We start from the raw sequence: 15,308 nt of genomic DNA, 5'->3' as shown, positions 1-15,308 counted from the left end.
TCCTTCCTTCCCCATCTTTTCTTTCTCCCGTCTTCCCCTTTCTAGTCTCTTCCTTTCCTCTACCTCTGCCTTTCCTCTCTGTTGCTTGTCGTTTTCTTTACTTACATTGATGGCTTTTCACCTTTCTTAGTCATAATTTGTTGATCCCCCCCCCCTTCTAGATTCTACAGAAAAGAAACCTTCTGCAGTTTCAGAAGAGCAACAAGCAACCATCGCTTTAGCTGAGAACATCAAACTGAGTATTCAGCACAATGATGTCGTTAAACCCATCAATCTTCTCGTGCAGAAAACTAAGCAAGATAGGAAACGACAAAGGTAAAAGGGAAATGCCACTGACTCCACAAAAATATGGGGAGAAATCGTGGTGGTTTTCAAAGTTCCTTGCATATTTAGCACTGTGCATAGGAGCATTCAGCTATCTGTGGGGGAAGTTAACCTGCATTAAGGTGCATGCAGTTGCTTCCATGGGAATCATTGGAGACAAAGATCGCTGCAGAGACGGCAAATATGCATGCAGAAGTATAAGAAATATTGATATGGAAGTTTGGTGTAAAATTTTACTGTTTTGCTCTTGCAAAGAGGCAACTATATAATGAAAGGTCCCACTGACATCTAGAGCCTTTTTAGAACACCTTCCTTATGATTTGCATTACCCAGAAAGCAGCTGACGAATGTTGGATCTCTTAAGAAAATGCTGAACTTGTCTAATTTCTAAACATGCATTTTGCAGGAGCTTTTACAGAGAAATTCTTTTCCTGTCCCTGGTCTCACTTGGGAGAGAGAATATTGACATAGGTAAGACGTGTGTGTGTGGATTATGAATGGAATTGGATATCATTATTCTTGTAACCAGAAACTAACTCTTCAAATACGTTTCTTTTTAAATTATCAGTTCACCTGGAAAGCAAAGCATAGCTAATCTTTAATATTGTTTCTTCTAACTTGTAATAATTGCTGTATCTTTGACACCCTTAAAAACAAGATTTAGCTTTTCTGGAATGTTGTAGCTTACATTTGAAAGGCTTAATGGATGAATCAGAATGGACAGTGCATTCATATTTGTGTGTGTGTGTTAGCCCAGGCATTCTGTCTTTACCTATGAGAATCTCCTTCCATTTCCATTGTGAATGGCTTTCTGCTGCATGGAAAGAGATCATAGAATCATAGAATCATAGAGTTGGAAGAGACCACAAGGGCCATCGAGTCCAACCCCCTGCCAAGCAGGAAACACCATCAGAGCACTCCTGACATATGGTTGTCAAGCCTCTGCTTAAAGACCTCCAAAGAAGGAGACTCCACCACACTCCTTGGCGGATGTTTTGCAGAGTGTTGAAAAGCTTTAGCAAAAGGTCAGTACAACTTCTCCGTCTCCCTTGACTGAAGCTCTGCTTTCGTTCTTTGCAGAGGCCTTTGACAATGAGTACAGAGCTGCCTATAAAAGCCTTCCAGCCGAGGTGCTTGAAAAGATGCAAAAGATCGATGCCCCGCCCAGTGTCAGCGTTGAGTGGTGCAGGAAATACTTTGGGGCGCCTGTCATATAAACTCTGCAAAGACGATGCCATGTAGCAGCTCCACAAACAGAGAGCAGAGGAAAGGGACAAAATGGTGAATGTGTTGATTTGGATTCAGCTATAGCTGTTGGCGTCCAGTTCAGGAATACATGTAGCACTCTCTTCTGTGACAGTCCGATGTCTATACCAGCCCCAAGAATTAAGTGCAAATACGCTAGTGCAAAGTCATTGGCTTTTGAATTGACAGTTTAACCTTCCTGTGCGTCATGTTTAGAACGACAACGGAGACTGGCGTTTTAATTGGTGTCTTGCTTTTTAAAACTTGAAATGTTGGAATGTTTTATTTGTCTTCTAGCCCAAGAGCACACTGGTTTCTTTATGAATGGATCCATCAGTTTAAAAGAGAGATCTCTACTTGCTGCATGTATATGTACATTTTGTACATTTTGAATTGTAATTCTTCTCCCTTGGGTCAAAAGACCAAACCGTAGCTTTAGTTTAAATGCCCATCTTCTTCTTGGAAAACAATCACTGTCTTGGACTGTAGCAAGAATATAGCTGTTGTGGCTATTGTAAAGCATAGTATTTTTCTCATTTTTATAGAATAACTACTTTAAATAATTCTCAAACTGTACATACAATGTTCTCCCCACAATGATGGGTTCTTACCCTGAGTGGCTTTGAAGGCAGTTGCCTCTCTATAAAGGAAAGTGGGAGTAAATGAATCTAGGGTACATATATGGGTGGGGAAAATTGACCACATATACCTGTCTTAGCATTTGTGTAAAAGAAAGTATATAATATGTATTTTGGGGCAAAGCTTGAAGCTGTCAGGTGCCTCATTCCTTGCTCATCTTTTTAACCTGTGGGACATTTTCTTTGCACTGTCCAATTTAAATACTTCTATATTAAAATGTATTTATACTCACACACTTGAACATATATGTTTACCAGGAGTGTAAAGGCTAATTTTTAATCTTAACTTTTTAAATATCTCTGGTTAATTACCGGTTTGTTGCAGAGAGAGGGGGAGAATGCTTGCATTCACAGCTAGCTCTCTTTTGACAGTTGCATGGATGTTTTCTGAAACATTTAATGACAGTTAAGAGTAATGGCTATCCTCCTCCTCTTCGCTTCAGATGATGTCATGGTATCTGAGCATCTGCATTAACTACTTTTATGAAGCAAGTCCATTAAGAGGGATTGTGGATAATGACTAAAAAGTACACACATATTCTTGATTCTGCCCCTTGTAATCTTTCATACTGCACTAGCGCTAAGCTAATCCCATGGCAGGATTGTGACTATTCCAGTAACAGCAAGAATTTTGCACTTGTCAGAATAGTTTGGCACTTTAGACTAGATTCTCTCTTAGTGTTCACACTAAACCACATTTCAAAATATATTGCTGGAAATGTTTTAAATGTGAAAGCCGTCCCTTGAAAGAGCACAGTAGGCAGAGAGTGTCTCCCTTATACTTTTCTCCCCCCCCCCCCCGCCACCACTATTTTTCTGACATTGCGGGGGACTAGTATATTAAGGTTGCTTGTAGGATGTCTGTTTTATCTCCCTTTTGTCCCTTTCTCAAATACAATGCATTTTTTTCATTTACAAATGATTATTATAAATAAAAACCCTTACGAAACACCTTTCATGGTATGTTCCTATTTCCATTATAAATTAATGTTATGTATGAAAGATTGCACTTGGAACTTTTCTTGTTTTGTTTATGCAGGCTGTTTCTTACAGTTTTGCCGTTTCTGAATTACATCTTACTGCAAATCAACAGTAACAATTTGGGCTACTGATACTTTGCAGAAAAAAATTGCCATTTTAGCTAGCGGTAATTCTTCTGCTGCAAGAAACAGCATTTAGGGTAAAGCAAGTCACATTTTAAAAACCTTTCGCTGTGTTTGAACTGTTGGCACTGCACTTCTGCTTTAATGCAGAACAAAGAATAAGCACCAAAGACTTAAGTTCTTGCATTATTACTCCAGCAAATTTGAGAAACCTAATTTCCTGAAAGCAGATGTTGGAGTGAAGGCAGCATAGACTCTTCCCATGTGGTCGAGCTGCTAGTGTTACTCTAGCTAACCAGTGAAGTAACACAAATGCTAGCTTCGATTTAGTGCATTTAATGCCGTATTTTGGACCCATAACAAAGCTGTCACCTGCTTTTTAAAAAGTGCCATCGTTTTCCTTTCAACTGTCCGTAAATTCTGGGACTGTGTGGTACAGTTCTCTATAAATGTTATTTCATTGGGGGCTAATTTGGTCTAAGCGAGTTTTTTTAATGCAAGCTATTAATTTGGCTTCTGATAACATGTTAATTGCGAGTGCACTTTAGAAAACCATCAAAGCAGCTGACAAAGAGGTAAAGACCAATAACATGCTTAGGGAAAGAGAACTATGTATGGCAGCTTGAGTAAGAAGGTAGTAGAAAGGATCTTCAGAAGCACAAGGCTTTTGCAGAATTTATATCACTTACTGGCTGATCCTATGCAAGTCCCGTAGAGTTCAATGAAATTTACACCCCAAATAAGTTTGCCTAAGGAAAGCTAACGCCACGTGTACAGTTTGGCTCTATGAAACATACATATTAACCATGCATAACTTTAACATGAAGTTGAATTTTAAGGGGGCAAATGTTTTGGAAGTAAATGTCTCAGCAGCTTATCCACTATACATCATTACTGGGAGTTAATAGTAGCAAATTAATTATAGTGCAAGTGTCATGAAACCCCTGTTCAGTTAGTCTCTTTTATAGAATAATGAAAACTAACAGAATAACCACAAAGTTTAGTTGTTTTTAGATCCATTTTCCCCATCCAATTTTTTTTAAAAAAGATGTATTTAGGTATGGAAATAGATGAACAGTTAGAATTTCAGGCATATTACTCATAGGGCTAGTTATTTGTGCTGACCAAACCAAGTACAGTGGTGCCTCGCAAGACGAAATTAATTCGTTCCGCAAGTTTTTTCTTCTTGCGATTTTTTCGTCTTGCGAAGCACGGTTTCCCATAGGAATGCATTGAAAATCAATTAATGCGTTCCTATGGAGACCGCTTGCCAGGCTGGCGGTGCGGAGAAGGGCTTTTCTCCCCACCGCAAGCCTTCAGGACAGGTCCGGGAACAGAGGGGAAGGCGCGCAGCGCTTCTCCTCTGTTCCCGGGGCTTGCGGTGGGAGGAGGGTTTTTCCTCCCCACCGCCAACATTCAGAACAGCATTCTGAATGTTGGCGGTGGGAAGGAAAACCCTCCTCCCACCGCAAGTCTTCAGGACAGGTCTCTCCGCCCCACCGCCAGCCTTCGGGGGAGCCTTCCGTAGGCTGGCGCGGGGAGGAGGTCTCTCCGCCCCACCGCCAGCCTTCGGGGGAGCCTTCCGTAGGCTGGCGCGGGGAGGAGGTCTCTCCGCCCCACCGCCAGCCTTCGGGGGAGCCTTCCGAAGGCTGGCGGCGGGAGGAGGTCTCTCCGCCCCACCGCCAGCCTTCGGGGGAGCCTTCCGAAGGCTGGCGGCGGGAGGAGGTCTCTCCGCCCCACCGCCAGCCTTCGTAAGGCTGGCGGCGGGGCGGAGAGACCTCCTCCCGCCGCCAGCCTTCCGAGCAGCCTTGCGAAGGCTGGCGGTGGGGCGGAGAGACCTCCTCCCGCCGCCAGCCTTCCGAGCGGCCTTCCAAAGGCTGGCGGCGGGAGGAGGTCTCTCCGCCCCACCGCCAGCCTTCGGAGGAGGTCCGAGGATAGTGGGGAAGACGCGCTGCGCTTCCCCGCTGTCCTGGAGATTTCCCTATGGGCTTTCGTCTTGCGAAGGAAGCCCATAGGGAAATTCGTCTTGCGAAGCGCATCGAAAAACGGAAAACCCTTTCGTCTAGCGGGTTTTTCGTCTTGCGAGGCGTTCGTCTTGCGGGGCACCACTGTAAAATGCTACGTATTCAGTATAAAATTAGGTCCTCTCTCTGTTAAACTAATATGGGATGTTTCTAAAACACTAAAAGCTTACACCTGGTTTGGGGAATTAAATCAAAGCAAGCCAGCCTACAATTTTAACTTTTGGGTACTTTTCAGCTAAATTTTTTATTCCAGCGCAAAAGCTGTGAAATGAAAAAAGATACCATGCTTTTCCACAACCTGTGGCAGTATAGAAACTAAAAATTACTTAGCTACATTTGAAAACCCTTTTAAGCTCCTTTCTGTATTATGGAGGTGACCAGCATATAGGTGCATCCAGTTGGCTTGTAATTGCCGACACGTGGGGTCCGGAAAAGAGAAGAAAGGGAGCAGGGGGTCCTTATATGTGCTCTGCCGATGCACAGAGGGGCCAGGAATAGAATCCTGCATGAAGGGGTCACCGGCTGCATCCAACTTTTATAGCGTTTTAGAGCATTCCCCTACATTAAACTAGGAGAGGAGTTTGCTACAGTTCTGTTCCTATTCTGCCACATTCACTGTGCTGCATGTTAGGGGCTTGGCAAACAGACCTTAAAACACCTAGAATCCTGCGGAGTACAAGTATAAAAAGGGATTATTTTGTCTTTAACATTAAAAGTGACATTGCTTTGAGGTCAAATTTTATATTATCATGATAAAGGCGGGAAGGTTTCAATTACTAATACAATCATGTACTGGTTTCAGAATTTGAATGTCACCAATTCACTGTGCTTTGAGCTACCTGGTATCTTAATATTTTTGTTAATAAGTTTGTTTCTTATTGACTCTTTTGCATAGGTACCCTGGGTGATTTAGAAACCACTTGTTAAATGTTATATCAAAAATAAAAGTGTACAAATGTCTGATATTAGTCTCTTGCACTTCTTTTGTTCTTAAGCAATGTTTTTCAAAGGCTCCAAAGCAGGAGAGGGGTCAGTGGCTTCTAGTTCCAAGGCTCTGCCACAAGAAAGGCAGACAACCATAGAGAAAGATAACAAACCAAGTGCCACACCCGTCTCCAATATGGAGAGAGGCCTCAAACAGCCATTTGTTTTGCACACCCATCGATTAATGTGGTAACAGAATACTAACATTAAACTTTAAATGGGCATTTGTCTCTTTTTTAAAAATAACATGAACAGTTCCATCTCACCATAAAAGTTTTATTTAATGTTTTCAGGAACACAGTTCCTCATTTACTTCTGGCTTGATTCGGATTTAGATGTGGAGGCTCTCAGAGAAGAAAGTCTACGCCTCTTGGCTATTTGCTCTTGCCGTTTTTCCTTTGCCTCCTTAAAAAAAGGGGGGGGGGAAGGGAAGAAGGTACAAAATATCAGTACAAGACAGTGTTTCTGCAACAAAAAGACACAGCTGCATTCTGTAAAGTCCTTTTCAGACATTCTCACATGGGGCATGGGAACGGAAATGCGAGGCGCACATCCCTTGTCATCCTCCACAAGTTGGAGGGCAACTGTTTTCCAACATCAGGGAGCCTCAACATGTGAAGCAGGGCCCTTCCTTCATAGGGTTGCCAATGGGAAAGAGGGGAGGAAGTCACAAAAAGCAACTGCCTTCATCCCCTACAGGAGCCCCTCACACAATTACAATGGTACCTCGGGTTACATACGCTTCAGGTTACAGACTCCACTAACCCAGAAATAGTACCTCGGGTTAAGAACTTTGCTTCAGGATGAGAACAGAAATCATGCTTCAGCGGTGCAGCAGCAGCGGGAGGCCCCATTAGCTAAAGCGATGCTTCAGGTTAAGAATGGACCTCTGGAACAAATTAAGTACTTAACCCGAGGTACCACTGTACTAACCATGGTGTCCGAAGGCCTGAAGGCTATTCTTTTCTATAAATGATGCTTCATACCCTTCCATCTTTGTTATCACAGTTCTCACCTGTGCATCTTCCAAGATAAGAGGTCAGTTGCCAACTATGCCAATATCATTCTGCTAGGTAGTGGACTGTTCAAAATGTAGGGGTTGGGAACCTCAGGCTCTGCGATTCTCAGCCTCTCCCATTTGTCCCCTGGACTGTCCAAAGAAGAGACTCCCTTCTCCAGCCAATACTGGCCCTGCTTTTCACCCTTCGTGAATGTATTTGCCTTAACTCTGAAAATCCCCCCTGCTTACCTGGATGAAGGGATAGAGGGTGGGTCCGTTTGTAAGAAACTAGCTTTCTGTAGGCTGGCATCCGTCTCACATACAAGAAAGCTAGTTTCTTACAAGCTGACACAAGCCCTCTATCCTCCCATTCAGGTAAGAAGGAGGGAGGCATTATCATCCTTCCACCTTGGCCTCTGACCCTGCCCACCACTGAGATGCGGCCGCTGCAAGGCTGCCCAGAAAGGAATCCATGCATGGGCTGAAAGAAGTTTCTCACCCCTGGTTTAAATCAGCCAGTAATTAACATATTGTGCTTAATGGGTGTAATCAAAAATAAATGCTGAATGTGCCTTGAGGATGGGGTGGACTCAGAATCCAGATAAGCCAGAAGCTGCACAGAACTAAGTATACCTTCATTCTTTTAGCCAGAAGCTTGGCATATTCTGCAGCTTCGTCCTTGTTCTTTTGGGTACGCTGCTTCTTCAAAGCAATACGCCTGCGCTTGTGTTGCAGGACCCTGGGAGTCACCAAGCGCTGAATCTTGGGTGCTTTGGTCCTGGGCTTCTTGCCTAAGAACAGACACGAGCACAATCAACAGGGCAGCTGTTGTCAAGTCCACAGCAAAGAATCTACAATTGCGGTTCAGCTCGTTTCTCTACCACTGGAACTAAAACTTGCCCAACACGTATAAGGCTACGGACTTGAAGAAGACATTCTGCATTTATTCTGCCCTATTCAGACTGGAACACAGGCAACTGGTAATGTGCAAGGAAAAGCTGTAAGCAGTTTGCACCTGCCCTCAAGAACACACATTTCCATCTGCACTGTGATAAAATACCTATAACTTCACCTATGCCACAGGCATACATGTACTGGGCAACGCACAACCCGTTTTACTAATCCCAACCACCCTTGAAGCTCAAAGGGGTGGTGGGGCTCAGATGTCCCAACACATCTGAAAACAATGTGGGATGGATGGAACCATATGGGCGAGACTGCCCCCTTCACAAACACATTTGACAAGCATGTGCAAGCGATCTGCATGTATGCACATAGAACTCCCCCACACTACCAAAGAGGGAGAAAGGACATCTCCTGGCCGGGCCAGCATCCCTCTAATGAGGAGTAGATCTACACATGTGTGTTGAGCCACATGTAGAACTTGTTCTAATGTGCTCTAAATGGGCAGCTGGTGGAGTCGCCATATACCAGTATCAAAACACTGTGGCTGAAATGGTCCGTTGACTGGACAGCAGTCTGAAAGCTAAGCAGATTGGTAAATGCCCACCTAGTTCCAATTCCCCCCACCCTGCCTGGTTACATTTCTGTGATAATTCCAAGTCCGACAGGAATGACACTATAGCACCTGAATACACAGCCAATCACTAGTTTTACCTGGTAGACCCGTTGCAACAAAAATACCGTATTTTTCCATGTATTAGACAAGGTTTTTTGACTCAAAAATTGTGTCAAAAAACTGGGGTCATCCAATACACAGATAGGGGGCGTGTCTTATACACGGGGGCGTCTTATAGATGGAAAAGTACGGTAACCAAAACGTTATCTTCATTCCTCTTACCTTCCTTGTTCAATGGCTTTCTCACAACATACTGACGGACGTCATCTTCTTTGGAGAGGTTGAACAGCTTTCGGATCCTGCTAGCCCTCTTGGGACCAAGCCGGCGAGGCACAGTGGTGTCAGTCAGTCCAGGAATATCTTTCTCACCTGAAGTTGCCAGACCAGAAAGATTATTCTTAGCAAGAGCTAGACTCAGAAGTCAAGCTCCCTGCCCCGCACACCTGAGACTCTGGCCTCCTATCCCTTTCAAATTCAAGTATCTCAAGATAATGCACGTGAAAACTTGAGCCACCCAGTCCTCATTAACTTCTGCTCTCTAGAACAGGCAATACTATGTATAGAATTTCCTACTGCCTAGTTTCCCTCCCTTAATTCACTGGTAGCAGCAACATCAAAAATTTCCATTCAGACCCAAGATCTGAGAACAGCCATCTTAATTCGCTAAAAGCTGAGTATTTCCTAAAACCCCAACATCTAGTAGTGTAATCAGAGATTCAAAGATAGTTCTGAAACACTTAGGACACCTTGAATTCTGCTCAGAGGGTAATTAAGCCTGAATTTTTATTCCTGGTGCTTGTTCAGAAAGGCTGCTGCACCGATTACAGCTGCTAAACAGCTACCAAGAGCAATTTCAGAAAAAAAGTATTATTGGTGGCAACCTTAAAGTTAGGCACAGATGAATCAGGCAATGAAGGCACATTTGAAACCTAGACGGAGCTGGGGATAAATGTTGCTGGTCACAACCTAGGAGCTCTAGACCTTGCTCCAGGATAAGTGCAAAAGTGAGCTTTTTGGACACACTTTGCCATCAAAGCTATAAATCTGTTGGAAATGTAATACGCCAGACCCTTAGCAGTTCACAGTCCAGAGCAAAATTATCTGCCACTTTTCCCTTTGCTATCTTCACTATGGTAGAATCTACACACATCTGAAAGCCGTTTGAAAATGTTTTTTTAAAATACGTTGCATTTTCCAAAAGGCTCGCCATCACCATCAAGTGTCACTTAAAACATTTTATTTGTAGCTGTATAGCCGAGCCCTATGTTAAAAAATTTAGATTGTATGCTCCTCAGGCAAGGACCTGTAAAATGCAACACTTGTCCTACATAAAACAAGAACAGATCCAGATTCCTAGATAAACCCAGGATAGCCCCTTAAAGGGCAGGGCACAGTACAGGCAGCCCCGTTTACTTGTGTGACCGTGTATACATGCTGAATCTGGAAGTGACTCAGAAACATCATAAAGACTTCACTAAAAGGGTGGGAAGGGGTGTTTGCAGGCTTTTTCGATGGGTTTCAATTATATGTGATTTCACCAATGCATACAGTGCCTCAGAATATAACCCCTGTGTAAATTCCTGCTGGTAGGGCAGGAGTTTTTGAGCCTGCAATGTACAGCCCTATTTGCTGGTCATTACTATGTGTGTGTGGGGGGGGGGGGGGGGAACCCTTACCTTTCTTTACAATGACCAAATTCAAAACGCTTAAATTGGCATCAACAATGCAACCCCGAACAGATTTGCGCTTCCTTTCTCCAGTCCTTCTAGGGCGGTAACATGAGTGGCCCTTGCTGAGAAGCAGGCGGACACGTCCGTGAGTCAGGACCCCCTGCTTCATGGGGAAGCCTTGCTTGTCATTGCCACCGCTGATGCGGACAACGTATCCCTGAAACAAAGACAAAACAAAGACAAAGAGCTTAGACCTTTCTCTCAAGGGGGAACAATTTAAGAGCGTTAGTTCAATTTCTCATTCTTCTCTCCCTATACAGGTAACAGATGCCGCTAAATATAAACTCAATTGCACTGGCAGAAAGAACATTGCCTTTCTTCATTTTGAGCATCAACAACTAGACCTGCTGAGACTGCCTGGCTTGACCAATATTGTAACCATGCTCCAGAACTTCTACAATACTACCATATTATGCCTATTGATCATGATTCCTTAGCGATATTGTGGAATCTGTCTTGAATGTAAAAAAAATGCCAAGTCCAGCGATTTAAAGCAAATTCACTTTATTTATGATGCGCAGTCTACTGTTTTCACATGGAATGTTTTCCCTATAAGGGCCAACATGTGACAATCTCCCAGTGCATCATGTCCTGCCCAGGCATTTAATCAGATCGCTTAATTCCATTTCTAATACATGAACATGAAGCCCACAAACACAAGGGTGTTAACAAAACAGACGCTGTTTTGATCTGTTTGATTTCCACTAAAATTGAATCCCACTACAATAACCTCCCAACTTTTGGGGCAAATGGGTGTACACGTGCTCCCCACAGATGCTTCAATACTAAGACTGCTATGCATAAAGGAAAATTGCTGTTGGATTCCCTGCTCTGCAGAAGTCAATTAAGTTAGCACACTTGAACAGAAGTGAATTTACTCTCAAAGTCGCAAACTCATTAAGCGCATTTACTTACAATTTTCATGCTGTATCACATCACCACACCTCTCCCTAAGCCACTTTCCTGGCAGCGTTCTGAACTCCAACCCACCGTCGCTTTGCTAACTTATGTATTTTCCAGACTCCCTGCCAACTCACCATCAACACACAGATGAGAGTGCAGGTTTTTCCATGCAGCTGCATGTAAGGAGTTTGCTACTGCATGCAGAGATCTGTGGACAGAAGTAGCAATGCCACCACTAAACTCTGAGCTCACTCTCTCTCAGACTGATGGGTAAACACAGATGCAGTCACAACCATGCACCCAAATCCATTTGGGTAAGGCCCACGCCTTCAGTGGTAGTAGTAGCTTTGCATTCATTCAAATGCTCCCAGGTTCAATCCCTGAGATCTGCAGGTAGCCTAGGAACAATTCATCCCCAAATACTGAAACAAACCCTCAGGAATAATTAAATGGGCCCAAAGTGTAACTCAGTAACTCCCAGAGTTCTCATTCAATATGAATCCATGAGGGCCTCTGGACAAGACACCAGACAATAAGGTTGTCACCTGTCCTGTATAACGCAGGCTACATCCTGTATGGATAGTTTTGTCCTGTATTTCAGGTCCTCTCTCTCTGCCAAATTAGGGATCCTCTCCAACTGCATGTGGTTGAAAGGGTGTGTATTTCAGCTCTGGGTAGCCCAGCACACTTTTACTAATTCATGTGTATGTCTTTGGGCAACAGATTCCAGAGGGCCCATACTGTTAGGCTGCAATAGATTGCAATGGATTGATCGGACCCTCCCAACTCCCACCCTGTCCTGTATTTTGCCAGAACAAAGGTGGCAACCTTACCAACCACCCACTCAAAAGGAAATACTCCAACCATTGCGACTTTTCCCGGTGGGGGAGTTATTCCAGCCCCCTGAACCTTTTGAATGCCCCTTTCTTTACCGACTGGCCTTAGCCACCACCTGAATTAGAAATGCCAAGAGCTTTTGTCTACGCTGCCTTGAAGAAGCCCAAGAAGAACCTAAGAACAACCTTCCTGAATCAGGCCAGACGACCACCAGGCTCAGCGGCACTCTGTTCTCACAGCAGCCAGGGGAACCTGCAGGCAGACCCTGAGCACAGCAGCACACGGAACCTGGCATTTGGCAAGAACCAAAGTGGCAACCCACAGACCCTACATTTTCTCACCGCCACTACTTTCTCAGCCCCATTTTGCACACATGCAACAAGCCTTATGAAGCCAGCCTCACCTTCCACTCCTCGCCAAGAGCATCCGCGGAGACTTCTGTGGTCATGCGCTTCTCATAGAAGGTGCGCAGCTTGCGCTCATCGTCCACTTCGATGAGTTTCTGGCAGCCGGTGGCTGGGAAGGAGATGTTCAGCTGCAGGGGGGAGAGAAGAAGCCACACTCAGGTCTGCAAAGAGTCTCAAGGGGTTCCCCAGGGCGGCATTGAGCCCCGTCGTCTTCCACAAGGCGCCACAAGGACTAGAAACGCTGCCTCGTTTACCAGTGGTGGCCAAACTTGGCCCTCCAGCTGTTTTGAGACTACAGTTCCCATCATCCCTGACCACTGGTCCTGTTAGCTAGGGATGATGAGAATTGTAGTCCCAAAACTGCTGGAGGGCCAAGCTTGGCCACCACTGCTCTAGATCAGGCATGGCCAAGCTTGGCCCTTCAGCTGTTTTTGGACTATAACTCCCATCACCCCTAGCTAGCAAGGCCAGAGCTCAGGGATGATGGGAGTTGTAGTCCAACAACATCTGGGGACCCACAGGTTGAGTACCACTGCTTCACGAGGACGAGAAACGCTGCCTCCTTTACCAGTGGCAGCCAAACTTGGCCCTCCACCTGTTTTGGGACTCCAACTCCCATCATCTCTACCTAACAAGACCAGTGGTCAGGGATGATGGGAATTGTAGTCCCAAAACCACTGGAGGGCCAAGCTTGGCCACCACTGCTAAGCGCTGAAGACGCACGGGGTGGGGGGTCTAAAGGGTTAACAGGAATTTCCGCGAGATGACACACCGCGCGAGAGCTCCTCTCAGGAGCGGGGAAGAGAGGCCGGGGCCGCCGCTTCCCCGCATCGGCCTCCATCCGCCGACGGGGCCGCGCTCCCTCGCCCGCCGCCTACCCCGTCGCCTCCCGCCGGGCCCCCTCGACCTGCCGGGGCCTCTATTTCCCGGGGGCGGGGGCGGTTTGCGCCCCTTCCGCGCCCCGCAACACCTACCTTCATGGCGCCGGCACAGCTCGCCTCGGGTCCGCCACGGGAAAGAGGACGCGCTTCCGCTCGGCCGGAAGTCAGAGAGGCTCCCGCGCGGCATCTCGCGAGAGTTTAGAAGGGCCCGCCCCCCCCCTCTGGGCTCAGCGGGAGCTCCTCGGCGAGCCGATAGAGATAGGGAAAAGGGTAGAATGGGCAGCTGCTGTGGTCTTGCGAATAAAACTCTTTCATTCAGAGGAAGGAATGGAGAAATAGAGGAGTTTTGGACTGCTGCATATTCTGAATGGGAATTGATGGGAACCACAGCATTCCCTCCAACGTTTCTCTGATGAAAATAGGGATGCCCTATTCCATAATAATAATAATTGTAACCTCTCATCTGACTGCATTGCCCCAGCCACTCTGAATGGCATCCAACATATATAAAAACATAATAAAACATTAAAAAAAATTCCTTCTACAGGCCTGCCTTCAAGATGTCTTCTAAACATTGCATAGTTACTTATTTTCTAAACTTGGAGGTGGCACAACTCCATATCCTCCAACATTTCTCTGATGAAATTAGGGATGTCCTAAAGGTTGTATAGTTACTTATCTCCCTGGCTCATGGGTTGCATAACTCGATATCCTGCAACATTTCTCCGATGAAATTAGGGACATCCTATTCCATCAACATCATCACATTTGTACTCCCCTCCCCTCCCCATCTGACTGCATTGCCCCAGCCACTCTGGGTGGCTTCCAACATATATAAAAATATAATAAAACATTTAAAAACTTCCCTATACAGGGCTGCCTTCAAGATGTCTTCTAAACATTGCATGGTTACTTATTTTCTAAACTTGGGGGTGGCACAACTCCATATCCTCCAACATTTCTCTGATGAAATTAGTCCTAAGGAAAAACGGGTGGCACTGTGGGTTAAACCACAGAGCCTAGGACTTGCTGATCAGAAGGTCGGCGGTTCAAATCCCCGCGATGGGGTGAGCTCCCGTTGCTCGGTCCCTGCTCCTGCCAACCTAGCAGTTCAAAAGCACGTCAAAGTGCAAGTAGATAAATAGGTACCGCTCCGGTGGGAAGGCAAACGGCGTTTCCATGCGCTGCTCTGGTTCGCCAGAAGCGGCTTAGTCATGCTGGCCACATGACCCGGAAGCTGTACACCGGCTCCCTCGGCCAATAAAGCGAGATGAGCGCCGCAACCCCAGAATCAGCCACGACTGGACCTAATGGTCAGGGGTCCCTTTACCTTTACCTTTAAGGAAAAGCGGGACATTCCATGATCAATTCAGAAACCAGGACGGCTTCTGTAAATCTGGGACTGTCCCTGGAAAATAGGGACACTTGGAGGGTCGGAGTCTGCCTGCAGGTTCCCCTGGCCGCTGTGAGAACAGAGTGCCAGTGAACCAGGTGGTTGTCTGGCTTGATCCAGGAAGGCTATTCTTCTGTTCTTCGAGGACTTGGGCTTCTTCAAGGCAGCGTAGACAAAAGCTCTTGGCATTTCTAATCCAGGGGGTGGTTAAGACCAGTTGGTAAAAAAGGGGCATTCAAAAGGGTCAGGGAGCTGGAATA

At 45.5% G+C, this 15,308-nt stretch overlaps 2 protein-coding genes across 2 annotated transcripts in view; one reads left to right on the top strand and one right to left on the bottom strand.

Annotated features, from left to right (window-relative positions):
• The window catches only part of DENND4C (DENN domain containing 4C), a 92,267-nt gene extending 89,109 nt beyond the window's left edge, over window positions 1-3,158 (top strand). The window contains exons 31-33 of the mRNA XM_083592679.1: window positions 162-315; window positions 731-795; window positions 1,405-3,158. Coding sequence (XP_083448805.1) covers window positions 162-315; window positions 731-795; window positions 1,405-1,541 — 356 coding nt within the window. The 3' untranslated portion in view covers window positions 1,542-3,158. The remainder of the gene's footprint in view (window positions 1-161; window positions 316-730; window positions 796-1,404) is intronic.
• Window positions 3,159-6,573: 3,415 nt separating this feature from the next.
• Window positions 6,574-13,868, bottom strand: RPS6 (ribosomal protein S6). Its single transcript, XM_083594036.1, has 6 exons — window positions 13,749-13,868; window positions 12,771-12,902; window positions 10,574-10,784; window positions 9,120-9,266; window positions 7,952-8,109; window positions 6,574-6,723 (listed from the first exon to the last, which is right to left on the bottom strand). The coding sequence occupies exons 1-6, from the start codon at window positions 13,752-13,754 to the stop codon at window positions 6,628-6,630; spliced, it is 750 nt and encodes a 249-aa protein (XP_083450162.1). The 5' UTR covers window positions 13,755-13,868; the 3' UTR covers window positions 6,574-6,627.
• Window positions 13,869-15,308: the final 1,440 nt, after the last annotated feature.

The sequence above is a fragment of the Podarcis filfolensis genome, assembly GCF_964270895.1.
Source record: "Podarcis filfolensis genome assembly, chromosome: 17".
NCBI lineage: Eukaryota > Metazoa > Chordata > Lepidosauria > Squamata > Lacertidae > Podarcis > Podarcis filfolensis.
The sequence above is the reverse complement of the archived record's forward strand: the minus strand, read 5'-3'. Positions and strand labels throughout refer to the sequence as shown.